The 16074-nt window shown below is 37.4% G+C and overlaps 4 protein-coding genes across 5 annotated transcripts in view; 2 read left to right on the forward strand and 2 right to left on the reverse strand.

Annotated features, from left to right (window-relative positions):
- The first annotated feature begins 50 nt into the window (after window positions 1-50).
- Window positions 51-3734, forward strand: Su(fu) (suppressor of fused). The gene is made up of 7 exons (XM_011304917.1): window positions 51-342; window positions 743-835; window positions 1500-1809; window positions 2202-2437; window positions 2594-2866; window positions 2941-3148; window positions 3355-3734. The coding sequence occupies exons 1-7, from the start codon at window positions 170-172 to the stop codon at window positions 3418-3420; spliced, it is 1359 nt and encodes a 452-aa protein (XP_011303219.1). The 5' UTR covers window positions 51-169; the 3' UTR covers window positions 3421-3734.
- LOC105266595 (uncharacterized) lies at window positions 3693-4786 on the reverse strand. Its single transcript, XM_011304905.1, has 2 exons — window positions 4302-4786; window positions 3693-3956 (listed from the first exon to the last, which is right to left on the reverse strand). The coding sequence occupies exons 1-2, from the start codon at window positions 4641-4643 to the stop codon at window positions 3777-3779; spliced, it is 522 nt and encodes a 173-aa protein (XP_011303207.1). The 5' UTR covers window positions 4644-4786; the 3' UTR covers window positions 3693-3776.
- A 162-nt stretch (window positions 4787-4948) lies between these two features.
- Window positions 4949-7287, reverse strand: LOC105266615 (uncharacterized). The gene is made up of 4 exons (XM_011304928.1): window positions 6964-7287; window positions 6146-6322; window positions 5390-5504; window positions 4949-5336 (listed from the first exon to the last, which is right to left on the reverse strand). The coding sequence occupies exons 1-4, from the start codon at window positions 7019-7021 to the stop codon at window positions 5189-5191; spliced, it is 498 nt and encodes a 165-aa protein (XP_011303230.1). The 5' UTR covers window positions 7022-7287; the 3' UTR covers window positions 4949-5188.
- A 633-nt stretch (window positions 7288-7920) lies between these two features.
- The window catches only part of neur (E3 ubiquitin-protein ligase neur), a 28330-nt gene continuing 20176 nt past the window's right edge, over window positions 7921-16074 (forward strand). The window contains exons 1-2 of one of the 2 annotated variants that reach the window (XM_011304967.1): window positions 7921-7964; window positions 8586-8792. In XM_011304967.1, coding sequence (XP_011303269.1) covers window positions 8759-8792 — 34 coding nt within the window. In that variant the 5' untranslated portion in view covers window positions 7921-7964; window positions 8586-8758. Of the gene's footprint in view, window positions 7965-8495; window positions 8793-16074 lie in introns of those variants that run through there. The other variant, XM_011304958.1, reaches the window with a different exon arrangement.

Genomic DNA, 16074 nt, shown 5'->3' on the forward strand with positions numbered 1-16074 from the left:
ATCCGATTCTGTCACGTCTTGACTTGACTTTGGCAGACGAACGCAGTGGATTCCACATTTTAGTTGTCTTGTGATTGAGGCGTTCAGTGGTGACGCTGGACCACTCGTCGACAAATTTTTATTATTATCCATCAATTGTTGTGAGTTTATCGAGTGAAAAGGCCATCCGATGTTCGGGAATATCAGGGAGAAGGAGGAATTCTCCAGGAATTTACCTCCGGTCAACAATAACGAGATGCCGTCCCCTCGAGCTCTAGGGCTTGACGCTCTGCATAATGTTTGCAAGGAGATTTATCCTGACCAGTTGAATCCACTCACTGTCACAGCTATCATAAAATACTGGTAAGTTCCCCCAAAAAATTTCAAATTTTCAAGAAAACCTGACAATTCCGGGAAATTCCCAAAGAACTTTCGCTTAATTAGTGGAATTATTATGATAAATGTTTATTAGAAAATATCTGCTAACAGAATTAAATGGAATTCGATTTTTCTATAGAACTTACGTTATTGAAATATTTTTTAAAGAATTTCCTCTACTCAATTCGGTTTTTTCAATTTTCTTTATTGATGTTTATTGATTATTGATTTTATTAATAATTATTACACTCAAATGTAAAATTGTGGAAATCGATGGAAAATATAAAATGATTGTTTAATCAGGAAAACGAAAGAAATAGTTGAAAAAATAACGAGGAAAAATCACATTGATTTTCTTTTTAATCGACATAATTTGATATTCAAGGCTGGGAGGACCCGACCCTCTGGATTACATAAATATGTACGAGAATCCAGGATGTCCGGAGCAAGGAGTTCCTCCCCATTGGCACTACATCAGGTGATTAACCAATTTCCTCAATTACTCAATTGTCTTCCACCCCTCTTTTAATTACTGAACTCATCCACTCATTCGCTGACCCACAATCATCAATAATTTCAATTTAATTGCCTCCTGTTTTCTCTTTTTTCCCGATTAGAAGATTCAATGCATTAATTATTCCAGTGGATACCTAATAAATTACTCATTTCATTTAATAAAATTCAAGATATTAGATCCCACGGAATATTTAATTCATAATAATTAAAGTTTCTTTCGAGTGGTCAGACACAAAGAGCCAAGGGGTTGGACAGAAATCATCTCTTTTCGTCTGAGGCTTTAGGTATTCAACAGCAGACGTTTCGTTCTATTTATACCGCAGGGTAAAAAGAGTCAGGAATAGATTGGGGAAGGGTGGCTACTGGAGAGGAAACGGAAATGGGAAAACGGAAGGAAATCCCTGATTTATTTCGAGCACACTTCCATGTTCATTAAAAATAGACTAATTTTTACTCGAATTTATTCCTTAATTCTTGTCCAAACCTCTCTTACTATTGTATCTAGAAGATTTTATGAATTCCAAAAATTTGTAGATTTTAAATCCTAGGAAGTAAAATGTCCTGAGGAGGTCTAGATGCGGATGGAAAAAGCTGGAAGAAACATTAATTTCGTTAATTTATTGTAGTTTGGGACTGTCTGATCTCCACGGGGATGGAAGACTCCACCCGAAGACAGGTCCAGGTCGTCCCAGTGGTTTTGGATTTGAATTGACGTTCAGATTGGCTCGGGAACGAGGGGAAACTACTCCGCCCACTTGGCCAGCTAATGTCATGCAACAACTAGCTAAATACGTCTTCAACTCCGGGAATATGTTGTTCCCTGGAGATCACGTGTCCTGGCACGCACCACTGGGCACCGGAAGTGGGAGGATAACCCAAATTTTGATGGGAAAGGACCCACAATTGCCGAATAATATTAATACTCCACATGGAGAGGTGAATTTGACTGGAATTCAGATAAATCTAACTCGATCTTTATATAATTACCGATTTATCTCGAAAACCATCAACTCTACGTAAAAATGGAATAAGAATTTTTTCTGGCTGATTAAATTTCCAAGAAAAATGCTCTCTTAATGTTTCTTTGTAAAATCAAGGGCTTTTGGATTATTCGACATTTACCAAAAAAATAGGATTTCATCAGTTCAATATTAAATAAATTTTTGAGCGCAAATATTTCGGGACTCAATGAAGCGATTTTGAAAAGTTAGGGTTTATTTTAAAGCGTGAAAAGATATCTTTAAAATGAGATAATGAGGATTTTTTGGATTTCACTCAGCCATTTAATTTAATTTAATTATTGATAAATTACGGTTTTATGCGATTAGGTATCATTTATCCAAATAATTGGAGTAACATCAGAGGAGCTTCAGGCAGCGCAGCACTGGAATGGTCTTGGCCTGGTGAATTTATTGAAAACGACGAGGGGCTGCGGTCCATGGCTCGTCACCGACACCAACAGGATACATTCAATCATGGAGGAGGATCCAACAGTTGCTGAGAAAATTCAAACGGGTATCGAGAGGGAGGGCTCCAATCTCAGTGGAGTATCCGCCAAATGCTGGTGAGTAATGGGATTTCAACACTTTCTAAAAATAAAAGATCTTCAAAGAAAAAATTCTCCATCAATCAACTCCCCAAGAAGACATCAATTCAATTTATCATCTAATCTCCATTTTTCTCTCACTTTTTCATTTCAATTATAATTTTCTCGTTTCAGGTGGGTGCAGACGACGAATAACAACAGTGGAGAGAGTTACAGAGAGCGAAAACCAGAGAATTCAGACGACGAGGATGACGACTGCGACAAAGACGAGAACGATGAGGAGAGCAATGTAAATCCCCGAGAGGTAGTCAAAGTGGAGATGCACTCGCCGAATGAAGCTGATAGAGAAAATCCCTCGATGGATGATGGTTTCACCCTTAAACCCCTGGACGGACTCCACCTGACGTTCAACCTCGAGGCTGGAAGTCTTCTGCCACTCGCAATCAAGTGAGTGCTCTTAATTTTCATCGGATTAATTATTCACAAGAATTTTATTCCAACAATTTTCTCATTGATTTCAGGGGACGTGTAATGCATGGTCGACATTTTACATTTAAATCGATCCTATCGCACTCTGCAATCACCATTGTTGCCTCGTCGGTCACTGGGACACTCGTGTCACGAGAGAGACCTTATGTCGTTCAAGGCCCCTGGCTTCAGGTACTCGTGCCGGATGAATTGGCTGAGATTATGGCTGGGGAATTTCAAATTTTTAATGCACCACAGCAGGTAAATTTTTCTCACTGAATTCATTATTTTCATAATTTCATTCTCAAAACGTCATGGCTTCATGAAAAATAGAGAAATCGGGTAACTCACATATTTTTTGTCAACGGGATTTAATAAACTTTCAAATAATAATATAATACCTCCATACAAAAAGAAGAGAGAATTATTAAAATATAGAGTTATGGAAAATAATTCAATTTTTACAGATTCAACTTCCCAGGACGTTCTCATGGCCGGAGCACAAACTTGCAATAACAATCATCAGCGATTGATGACTCGATAATTTGCAATTCCAATCAGCATCACCGAAAATGCCAATTATAACTAACTTAAGTATTCCTCGAATGAATTAAGCTACTCTAATTTATTGTAGACCAGAAAATCACATTTTGTGTCCAATTTTAAATAGTTAGTCGAATGGAGAATAATTTATTGTTGATGAAAAGTGCCTTAATGCTGTAATGCAGCGGTAATTGATATATTTATGACTGTACATAGGTTTTATCAAACGAATCCAAAAAATCATAGCGTCGGTTATTTCTAAGGATTTTTATACATTGTTAGTAATAAAAGGAGATGGATAATATCGAGACTATTCAATAACTATGAGTGAATATCTTGATGGGAGTCATCTTTTTTTTGAGTTGCGTCTTCCTCTGGAGTGCGAACTCTTCTTTCTCGACGAGTGCTGGCGAGGGATCCAGGTATTTTCTGAAGGTCTAGGACACGGAGGCGGTTCTTTTAATTTTTCATTGTATATATCCATCATCCGGGTGAACAGCTGCATCGGACTGTACTTTCCCTTGCTCTGGAGAGTGAAAACTCATTGCAATTACTCTAAAAACTCATTACATCATGTTCAGTAAATGGTAACAAGCGGATGAATTTATGAGCCGAGTGTTTGCGCAATATCTCGGAATCCGAGAGAGATGACGAATTTTTTTATAGGACCTTTTTTGTGGGCAGCAGTTGGAGCTGCAAAAAAAGTTATTATAAAAATGTCGGTATCTCTGTTAGATTCAGAGATATCTCTCTGCAACGTGAATATCATCTGAATCGAATTGTTCTTCTTTTCGCTGTTAATTTTCTCAGTTGATTACACTTTTTTTCTTTATCCCCAGTCTCTTGTCACGATAATTGTAGAGGGGTTTACCTTCTCGATGACTCCTAGCATGAATTTTCCAGCTCCAATCCACAGGATCACCACAATGCAGGCAGAAGCAAAATCCTCTACGTCCTCGATGTCGATAGCTCCCACAACATTAACAATTCCCTTTATCGCGTTTGCAAATGTCCTGAGGGCATCGATGAGGAGATCCCGGAAAATGCAAAGGACCTGAAAGCCCAGGGCGAGGACCGAGAGGCCGAGCTCGATGGAACGGGTCACGAACTCCAGGAGAATGTCGAGAACGAGTTCGCCAGTGTCCCAGACACAGCTTCCTGATTTCGAGACGAATTGAGATACTTCCTCGGATACGTCTGCCACGTATTGCATGATATTCCACGTCTCGGTGAAGATTATTACGTCAATTTATGATTTTTATGCCTCAATAATTTGGTAACTCATTGGTAATTTAATTTTATCATGAACTTTTAAATTTACACGCATGGTTAAGTCTCTGGCATTTATAACGTGTTTTGTTTGTTTAATTTTTTTTTTCATATTCTTTCCTTTTTTTTTATTTGTGATTTACTGTTAATTAATTGTTTAAACGGAATAACTGCTTTGAATTTTTTGCAGTAAAAGGAATTTTTTTCACTTTTTCTCTTTTGCTTTAACGATTTTTTATTAATTGCGGATTATTCGAGGATATAATTAGTAAAAAATATTTCATAATTTATTATAAAATTGATGAATGGCAGAACGATTTGTTTCCGCGTATTTCGCCGATTCTTCAATTTTATTTTAACAAAAATCAACATTTCATTATAATAAATTGATAATAAATTTGATAACGATTTTTAATGGGAGTCAGAGCTAGGGCGATTTCGATGGTGGCAGTACGATAGTTAAATATCCACTATCAAAAACTACTGGTATTATCTGATAAAGACGATCGTGTAACCGGAAATCGATCCTAGAGTCGTTAAAATCAACATTAGATCGACAATAAGATTTTTCCTGGTGGAGGGACTGCTGTTGCACGCGTCTGAATCGCTGCACGATTGCACGCATCCTCGCAGGTACCTGAAATCATTTGATACCTGAATTTCCCACTTTTGTCCATCGATTTTACGCACTTTCCATTGAAATAAAATCCACCGCAGTGCGACGATCTCACTAGCTCTGAATCGGTTGTCAAAGTTCCACTGTCTAACGCACAACTCCGAATCGTCAGAGACACACCGGATTCATCTACAAATACATTAATTACTGAATTAATTATCCCCAGGATGATCCAGTACCGATATTACGTGGAATCACTCTTCCAAATGTTTAGAATTTAGAAATCGGCAGAGAAGTAACGATGAAACACGCGGGATCCACCATTTCCGTTAATTATTTATTTATCTCGAAAAATAGAGATTTCAGCCAGAAATGGTGAAGGAATTTTTTGTAGCTTATTAAATTTCGGACAAAAAACATCTTTTCGTATTTTTTTCTGAAGTCGCTGGTTTTTGAGATATCATCGATTTCCCAGATGACGGTTTAAAAAATTTTTCACAGCGACAATCAATCAAGTTAATTACAATATTTATAATCAATTAACGATTTTCAATTCTCTTTAGTGTTGCATTATCCGTATTAAAAGAAATAAAAAAATAATTGAAGAATATAATAATCAAATAATTAATTATTACTATTATTTTTCTGCAATAATCAGTTCAATAATTATAAAAAAAAATGAAGAAGCAGTTAACGCGAATAATTGGCGCTTAAAAAAGATATACTTGTTATTGAATTAAAATAAAAAATATTTTTTTGGGAAAGATTAATATCCGGGAATGCTGGGGTCCAGTGGATTTGCAGGAATTCCTCGAAAAAATAATAATTACCGTAAACTCCATCTAGTTTTATGCAAGCAGTCGCTGGAAAAAGGCCGTCCCGACCTTTTCTACCTCCAAGACAAGGAGACTCTAAGAATTCAAGAGATCCATTGTTGTGAAACGGATCGTCGCAGGCTTTGTTGTCACCACCAAGTGAGACACACTTGAAGCAGTCAATAGCCCTTCCTTGATTGACAATGCAGAAAAATAGCGATATTTAAATACACGTAATACTCTATCTGGGTCAACTCCTATTCACCATTATTTCTACGGAAAACCTCTGAGGATGAGACTCACCTTGAAACCTGAAAGATCAATCACTCCAGGAAGAAATAAATAAAGGAGATAATCGTCTACCGACAGCTCTCAACTTTTCATTCTTTTATCATTTAATGACAATTTTTTTCATTAATTATCGATTCTCAATTCCCAACCAACTTCAATAATTGCAATATTATCAATAATAATTGACCGATTATTTTTATTGATATCAGAAGAAATATAAAAATCATTGAAGAATACGAATTGAGTAATTAATAATAATTATTATTGCTCTGTAATAATCAATTCAATAATGATAAAAAAAACCATGATTATTATTCATTATTTTCCATCTTAACATTTTTTAATTATTTAAAATTCGTGAGCAATTAAATAGTGACGAACCTTTTGTTTATTTACATTACATTTTTTATGGATAAGTCATGGATAATTAGGCAGAATTTTTTTAAATAAACATGAATTTTATAAATGTATGTAACAGTCAATATGTGGGTCAACTGCTTTTCTCTTCGATTTTCTATGGAATAATAGAAACTAATACACACCTGCATGAATGGACATTGACATCAGCACAGCGATAGCCCATGGTGGATTAAATCTCATTTTCTACAGTCTTATTTTAACAAATTGCAATTTCGGGTTCAAAAAGGGCCGATCATTCTCGAGAGCAATCGAATGCACTCAACAATGTTGTGAATTCTCGTCTCCGGGGTAACCGATCCCATCGCTCAAGTTACAATTCATTTATTCGAAACCAGTGATGCCTAGATTTGATTATTAATTAGCCCGTTGATTATTTATTGATCAGTCTGAACGGTAGGAATTAATTCGATAATGCGGATTTACACCACAAGTTCCTCCGGGTCGAGCGTTCGTCAACGACTGAACAAGAGCATGCATATATTTAATATAAAATAGATTTTTTTCTTTTTATGACGAGAGACACGCGATTTCTGGGTGCGAGCGGCGATTAGTGTTATCTGGGAAATGAGAATATTGACTCGCAATATTGAGAGCAAATTCAGTGAGTGATGATCAATTTAATTCATTATTAGTTGTCGAGGAAGTGGATATTTTTTTAATGAGTTGGACGTGGGAAATTTGTAATTTTTTTTTCGGGTTATAGTTTTTAGTGGACAAGTGGTTCTGATCAATTGGAATTTAATGTGAGTGAGGATAAAATTCATTGAGTGGAGGAAACACGAGGGACAGGTGGCGATGGGCTCAAGGCTATTATGGTGCGGATGAGGGGAGCCTAGTGCCCATGAGGAACAGAATTCTTCCTCTGGGAGTCTCTCAATTTTTTTTTTTGTTATAAAAAAAATGAAAATCGGTTGATAAAAAAATTGAAAAGATGAATTTTTTGATTGAGAGAGAAAGGATTCTTTTGGAAATTTCTGGAGCCAGAGGATTATTATATTTTTTTTGGCCATTCCAATGCCGAGAGTTTGGAATTATCAATATTATAATGAAAACGGATTTCGTGGATTAAATGGATATGATTAATATAATTATGAGCTTTCACGAATGGAGTCGTCACTTGATCGTAAGTGAATGAAATAAAATTAAGTCAATGAAAGTTTGATGAACAATGATAATTCGATTATCAAAAAGTTCAATAAACATTTTATTTTTCATCGGGAGTCTTTCAATTCTTTCTTGTGTTTTTTAAATTAATTTTTACCAGTTATTTATGCAATTCCATTGATTTCTCGAATTTCGGATAATTGATAATAATTAATAATTGAACAAATCATTGATAAAAAAATAATCCACGAATTATCAACCTGTCAAAAATTCTCAAAATTCGTTCAAAATATCGAGTCAAAAAAAAAAAAATAATACGAGTACAACAGACGATTTTGTAAATCCAATTTTTATCTAAAATGATAATTTTCCAATATGTTGATGATTCCGCATAAATTATGAATAATAATAATAATTGATTGACAATTTTTAAAGTAACTTTCGTTCAATTGCTTGAATTTAAAAAGGAGCGCGCGGCGCCTGCGCCGTTGATTAAATTATGTACACACATAGAAACGTAACCCACATCCATCAGCCGTCCATTCCCCCGTTGTCGCAAGACTGCGGTCTTCATCGCAATGTGATTTTTCTTTTGTTTTTAACACCTTTTTGTTATTTATTATTTTTCTTTTCCACTAAGTGACGAAGAGACGGACTCATCGGTCCAACTACATCCTGAAAAAGTCCCAAAAAATAATAAATAAACAATGGACTCCAAGTGAGAGAGATCGTGGGAGCAGAGTTTCATCTAATCCAGTGTTACTAATTAATTAATTAATCAATCGTTTTGCCAACGTGCGACTGATCAAGAAGATGGGCCAGTCGTCGAGCAACAGTGCACCCAACGGTGAGTGATCATCAGCTGATCAATTAATCAATCAATTCAATAGTCAATCGATCCCCGACAATCATATTTTTCACGATTTTATGGTTTTTAATCGGTTGGAAATCGCTGGGGTGGGGTAATTAGACGGTGAATTAATTCTGTGGTTTGTTGTTCACTGTTTTCATTATGTGGGGGATAATTAATGAGGTAATTGTCGTGCCGGAGCGGTTGGTTGAGGTTAGGAGCATCCGCAGGAACTTGTGACTCGGAATAGGATGAATGAAATTGTTGGAATTATTGGAACTGGAGTTTTGTGGAGCAGTTGGAGGCATTAGAAATTGACAACTGTCACTTGCGAATGTTCAGGGGCATCGGTTTGGGGTTTTGCGGGTGAGAGTGAGGATTATCCACGGTGACGGGAAACAGCTGACAGCTGAGCACCTGTGTAAGACCATAACCAGGAGAAATTACTATTTTTCAGTTATCCATCTCGTTCAGGGTATTGTGCGGTTTTATGGGTAATTAGGCGTCATCAATTACTGGGGAGGATAATTTTGGTACTAGATCGTAACCATCGTTATTAATCAACTATTTCCGGTTTAACTAATCAAGTGGGAATTATTTTCATTAGGAATTAATTGACCGCCACGCAGTTTTTTTATTTACTACTTTTCTCAACCCTCGATTTCGTGAACTATCGATCTCATGGGAAAACGTTAAAGAACTTTTTTGTTGTTCATTGAATTTTAGATAAAAAAGGGCTCTTCATATTTTCTTCTAAAATCAATACTTGTGGGGATTAATTGATATTTAAAACTCCGCGCTTTTACGAGTTTTAGAAAATTATGTTACCAATATTTTCAGAACTAATGGAATTATCGAAAAAAACCAGAAAACTTTTTTCCGGAGAATTCTCTCAGTTACAGAAAAGATCTTTTGTATTTTCCGCCTTAAATCGACGGTTTTCGAGATAAATCGATGATTAAGGAAAATGTATTTTTCAAATGACGATTTTCAAACCTTTGTACATGAAATTGATGATAAAAAATGCGGATAGAAGGCTCGAGGGACTGGAGAGTATCGAAGTAATAACAAACGGTTAATTGTCGAGAAGTCGAGCTGATTCGTACCTACGGAACATTACGAATTCGTTGATAATACGCGTGAGATAAGAATAGGAAGCCGGATGTGTGAATAAGTGGGACATGAAGACCCCCACAGTTTGTAAATAAATACTCTGGCGTAATCGCTCGCTAAATATACGGAACAGAGTATTTTTGTAGTTTGAGGGAAGAGCTGTGAGGGCAATTCACAGTCTTTGGGTTTACAAAGGGAATAGGTGTTCGATTTACGGACGACAATGTTCGGGGGTCGATGACCCCGGGCTTTTGCCAGGGTGATGCCATTAGACGCAGGCGCATCTCCCGGATATTTTCATCGAGTGCCGAAAATTCTAAACTCCACGATTCATAGATTAATATTAAACAATTCACACGTCTCCATGAACCCAAAAAATATCTCCACGTTATTCCTCAGCTATCTCCTAAATTACAGGATTCAGAGAAAAATGTTATTCGACATTTTTGTGGGAAATTTCGTAATCTGAAAAAATTTCCTCTACCATTTTTCCCTAAATTCAATAGTTCCGTGGATATTCGAGAGAGAGTTGGGACAGATTTTATAGGAAAACGAAAACTGATTCTAATATGTCGTAGATTGTTTTAGAGATATCTCGTGAGTGGCTGGACTTAGCGGAAAATGTGATTAGAATTTTTTCTGTGGAATTTCCCAATGAAGAAAAAATGTCTAGACCATTTTCCAGTGGATCCCCTCATATCCGATGTATATGCATCGGTATCAAAAAGTATTGAGTCCTCTTGACTTTGTTTTCACTCCCAGATTGAATTATATTCTTAACTCAATTGGAATTCAATTACGAAACGAATTGACAGTATTTCCTCGCCATTCCAATCAAACTAGAGACCCCAAAAAAACTGACAATGACGTCAATTGGAAAAGGTTCTCGGCATTGAGCCGAGTCTAATGTGAGCCAATCCCTCCCCAATTAATCCGAAATTAATTCACTGCATCCCAATTCGTATTGCGTATCGCACATGTTGTCTATCAAATATGCAAAATGATTATGGTAATTTTGGGTAATAATTAAAGTGAATTGGTGTCTGGGCGGGCAGTTGCTATGCGCTTTCAGCCCCTCTCTCTAGAACTCTGTCCAGTCGTATGTCGTCTGGGGAATGAATGTGTAGATACGTATGAACTGGTGAGTTTCATCCCGTGTTGGGCGAGAAAAAGTGAAAGAGAACTGAGCGAGACTCACCACCACCTGCCATACATGCCATGCCAGTAGGCAGATGTCCCATCGATTCCAGACTCGATCCAAAATTTTCCAAAATGCAATTATTCGGTTAATTCATCACCATTATTATTAGTCGCCATAATTAATTCTCCATCAACGGTCACTAATTGCCGGGCCTCGAGGATCACTCATTATTCAAATTGTTTCATTATACAACTCTTATTTGATAATAACAATTTGTTCTTTTGAGGGAATGGGAATGATCGAATAAATTTTACCTTCAGAATTTACCGGATATGTCGAGAAGAAAGGGACTTGGAGAAAAATTCTATGGGAATTTTCTCTGGAGAAGGCCCTAGGCTACAAAAAAGTCCTCTGATATTATTCTCCAGGACCTTTCCTTTCCCAGATATTCCTGATGATATCGTGGTGCATTCTTAAAAACTGGTGTTCACTAAAAAATGTTTTCCACAAACTTCCTGGAGTATCTCCGGCGAAAAGCGACTTACAGAAAAATCGCGTAGAACATAATTTGTGGGAAATTTGCTAGTCTACAAAAAAGTTCTCTTCCAATTTTCTCTCAAACCTTCTCCACCGGAGATATCCGTCACAATTCCGCAATACATTAAAAAAAATAATTATCCTAAAAAAATGTTTTCCGCAGAAATTCGGGGATATCTCCGGAGGAAAGGGGTTTAGAGGAAAATCTCATCAGAGATAATCTGTGGATAATTTTCCGGGCTACAAAAAAGTCCCCTGACATTATCCCCTAGGAAAGTTTGCCTTGGAGATTTTTCGGGCTAATGTCTGGATGTTCTTGAAAAGTAACTCTGTTCTCGACGAAAAGATCGTCGAAACTTCATTAAACTCGTGTGAAAAGTAATTAAGCCCCCGGAGCAATTTGGGATGGATGGTCTGTCGGAGGTGCTGTTACCAAGCGGCTGGTCGAGGCTGGTAGGCTGGTGGATGTAGCCATCGGTGGAAGAAGGAAGGAAATTCATCCCAAACAGATGTCTCGGGGATGGCTGCAAGATGGGAATGAGTGAGGAAGATGGAGAGATTACGGTGGCGCGTGGCAGGCTGTTTGTCTACCCCTGGAGTTTATGCTCAGGAAGGAAAGAAAAAAAAAATTCACCCAGGGGTGGGGATAATCGCGTGGCGGATGAAGGACTCCTTTACGAGCCTTTGAATTATATACCTCATTTTATTTCGTTTTAATTCCCCATTCAAGACTATTTTCATGGCTCGTTTATCGAGAACTACTGGAATCCTTTGAGACAATTCAATAATTAATAACTCCATCAATTTGTTTGTCAATTTTTTCAATAAGATCGGTTGGGGTGGGAGGCTATTGTAAACTGAATTTACTAAATTGGTGATTAATGGATGGACAATTAGTTATTAATTACGATTTTTTTTCAATTATTCAATGGAGAATTGAAAATAGCAGATTTTTCGATCGGTTGATGGAGAAAATTTGGGAGGAAATATCGGAGAATATTTTTAAGCGGAAATTTCAATTGAGGACTTCTATTTCTACAACTTAATATTTCTCCAAGTTCTCAATTAATTTATTTTGAATTAATACTTAATACTAGAACTACTGGAATCCTTTGAGATAATTTAATAATTAATAACTTTCATCAATTCGTTTACTAAGTGTCTCAATCCTATTAAGGATCGGCAGATTTATCCTAGAAAAAATTCGGTTGATGTAGAAATTCGGGAGGAACTATCGAAAAATATTTTTAATCGAAAACTGAAATTGAGGACTTCCCCAAATTGCCAAATAATAAATATTAAATAAACAATTAATTACGAAACTCAGACATCAACTTCAATCCTTCGGCTTAAGATCTCTCTAAAATCGATTAGAGAATGATAAAAGTCAAATAAAATAATCGATAACTTTAATTTGCATAAATTTCAATGAGTTGGACAAATTTTTTCGATAATAAAAACGAAATGACAGAACTTGCGGTAGAATATTCACTCCTGCAGTATATTTTTTCTTCAGCTCTGCAGCTGTGAGTTTTAAAATCAATGGGGATCCCATTGAACCCACGTTCCCCACCCCTGAATTGTCCGAAAATTGTCGTGGATGGCACCTGGAATCCATCGACTCAGAAATCGAACGATACACGAGAAATGTATTAAACCGTAGGAATAAGGAAGGACAGGGTCTTGTTTTTCGTTGGGTCCCTTCCACCATGTGTTTCGCATACCTCATCCACTCGTACCTTTTTCGCACCTGGGGAACACATGCGGCCATAAATAATAAAATTGCTGTGAACCCGTACAGCGCGAAAATTTTTCCATATTTCCGGTTTTTCGTCATCTGGCTTCTCTAGGCAATTGCACCTTATGTTTATGATTATCCGGTGAAGACGTGATGAGAATGATCAGGATACAATGAAAAATTCACCTGGGGGTCTTGGTACCTCCAGGAGGAATTGAACGATTTTAATTTTCTCTTCGTATTCTCGGGGCGTTTGGATCAGCGCGTGTTCCATTCTGTTGATTCTCCAGGGGACAATGGGAAGATCTTCCCAGAAAGTCAAGGATTAGACGTTTGAATCGAGTAACAGTTAGGGGACACGTGGAGAATTTTTTTAACGCCGCAATCCAACATTTCCGAAAACTTCATTTTTATACATTCTAGTTTCCGGTGAACATCTCTGGATTGAAGCGAGATAGAGAAAAAGTCGCTGGGGACTTTTTCTAGCACCAATCTCGCTCTATAAATACGTTCTTATTGAAAAATGGCGTATCTGCCTTTCATTCTGAGATATACTCCGCTAACTGGTGAGGAGTTTGTTTTTCTTGATCTTTAGTTTTATCTCTTTTCATCTAGTTTCCGGTGAATATCCCGGGATCCAAAGGATTGACAACAATTCCATAAGAACCTTTTTTGTAGAACAACTCAAGATCTCCAAAAAAGGTTCAACAAGAATTTCCATATTTCGCATATATCCCGAGATATCCCCATGAAACTCAAACCTGGAATCCACTTATCTCCAAAAATTTCGCTATCTCCGGTGGATCCCGCGTTATTCCTCAGTCCCCAACCGTGGAACCGCGGGAAAGAGTTAATTCTCAGCGAAAAATCCCAGATAACAAAAGAGAGAACTGAAACCTTCGACAATTACATCCGTCGAGCCGTCACCGAGCCCTAAAAAATCTCAAAAACCTGACAACCACCCGCAAAAACGCAAAATTAAAGAAAGCCCGAAGTTGATTCCCCCGACTTGTCAGCACCCATTGACAGCTGCTCCCCGGAAAACTGGATAATGAAAAATTGGGAATTACCGTGCGGTCACCGAGAAAGTGCGAGTAATAAAACCGCCACATTCTCACTGTAAAAAAAAAAAACATTGTATCGAGCTTCAAACAATGAGAAAAGGGAGAAAAATAGACATATGGCTGATGGCCACTTCACGTCTTTTGTGTCTTAAAAGAACGAGAGAGAGAAAAAAAGAACTGATAAAAAATGGGAGAAGAAAAAATATAACATTTTACTCTGGAGAGAAGAGAGAGAGAGAATTGAAGCGATGACGGATGGCTTCCTAGGGCCTCCCACTTTCACGATAAAAATTCAGTTGTGCCTATTGTAAAGTAGACGTTGGGTTATGTCTCGTAAAACTGCGTGCACGCGGTCTTGCAAGCTGTATCGCAAAACTCATGTGTGAAAGGGTAAATGGTTGGTTATGGGGGAGAATTGTTGGTGGGAGAGGGATGGATGATGGTATGCCATTGGACGGTGGCACGCGTGGCCGTGGCACCTGCCACACGCATCTTTTCAAGTCCTTTGTCGCCTCCGCCGACCGGAGCAGCCGTGTCTGCCCTCACCGCTCCCCAATCCCCAATGCCCAGACCTTCCAATCCAATCGCCTCTCCTCATCTTTCCTCTTCTCAACTTTTCTCTGTATTAATGTCAATCAGCAGCTCCATTCCATTTTTTCTAATTCCAGATGCTCCAGCTCTTTTCATTCATCTTCCTCTTTTTTCCTCTTTTTTCCTCTTTTTTGCTCCTTTTTGCTATTTTTTGCTCTTTTTTGCTCTTTTTTGCTCTTTTTTGCTCCTTTAACTCGTTTTCATTTTTTGCTCTTTTACCTCCTCTAGCTCCTCATCTTTCCTCTGGATTAATGTCAATCAGAAGTGCCAAACGATTTTATCAATTCTTCTAGTTCTTTTCGCTATTTTTGCGTTTTTAGTTGTTTTACATTTTTTAATCCTTCCGAATTCCATCCCCCGATGTGTGACACTGAATTTCTTCCAATATTGAATTTTCTCATCAACCAACGGTTGATTTCAGATTTAATATATTCTTCTAGATGGCAAAATTGAATTATTACAAAATTGTAGAATAAAACTGGTTCCACGATTTTTGAAAATGAGTAAAAAAATTGAACTGTCGTAAAATCGTGGGACGACACTGTTTTCAGAATTTTGGAAAATGCATATTGTTCCTCTGATGGAGCGAAAATTCCGGAGTTTGGGTAAATAAACTGAGATGAAATGGCCCGTTGATTGAGAGTGCTCCAGCCATGAAGTGGATCCACCGCTTTAACAATTTTCCCAACTAAAAGCCAGTGCTGACAGCTACTGAGTAAATACCTAGCTTCAAACCCATTCCGACGTTTTTTGTGAATATCCGAGCCTACCAGATCTATCAAAATCCACATCCCACCTTTTCTGCAGTCCACAAAATTTTCGACAAAAAATTTTAACACCATTTCCCCCGGAAACCGCTGATTAACCAGAAAATCCCAAAGCCAAACGCCACAAACTACCTTCCCTCGGCAACAAACACATTTTAGTCGATATCTCGAGAGCGAAGCGAGATACGAAAATAAGTATGAGAAACTTCATTCAGCTTTCATCTCGCTCTGTAAAAAAGTTCATATTCAAAAATGTCGTATGTCCCGTCAATCCCGAGATATTCTGCCATAACTGCCACGTCATTTCGCTTTTCGATTAATCTTTTGA

The sequence above is a fragment of the Fopius arisanus genome, unplaced genomic scaffold (genome assembly GCF_000806365.1).
Source record: "Fopius arisanus strain USDA-PBARC FA_bdor unplaced genomic scaffold, ASM80636v1 scaffold00002, whole genome shotgun sequence".
Classification (NCBI taxonomy): domain Eukaryota; kingdom Metazoa; phylum Arthropoda; class Insecta; order Hymenoptera; family Braconidae; genus Fopius; species Fopius arisanus.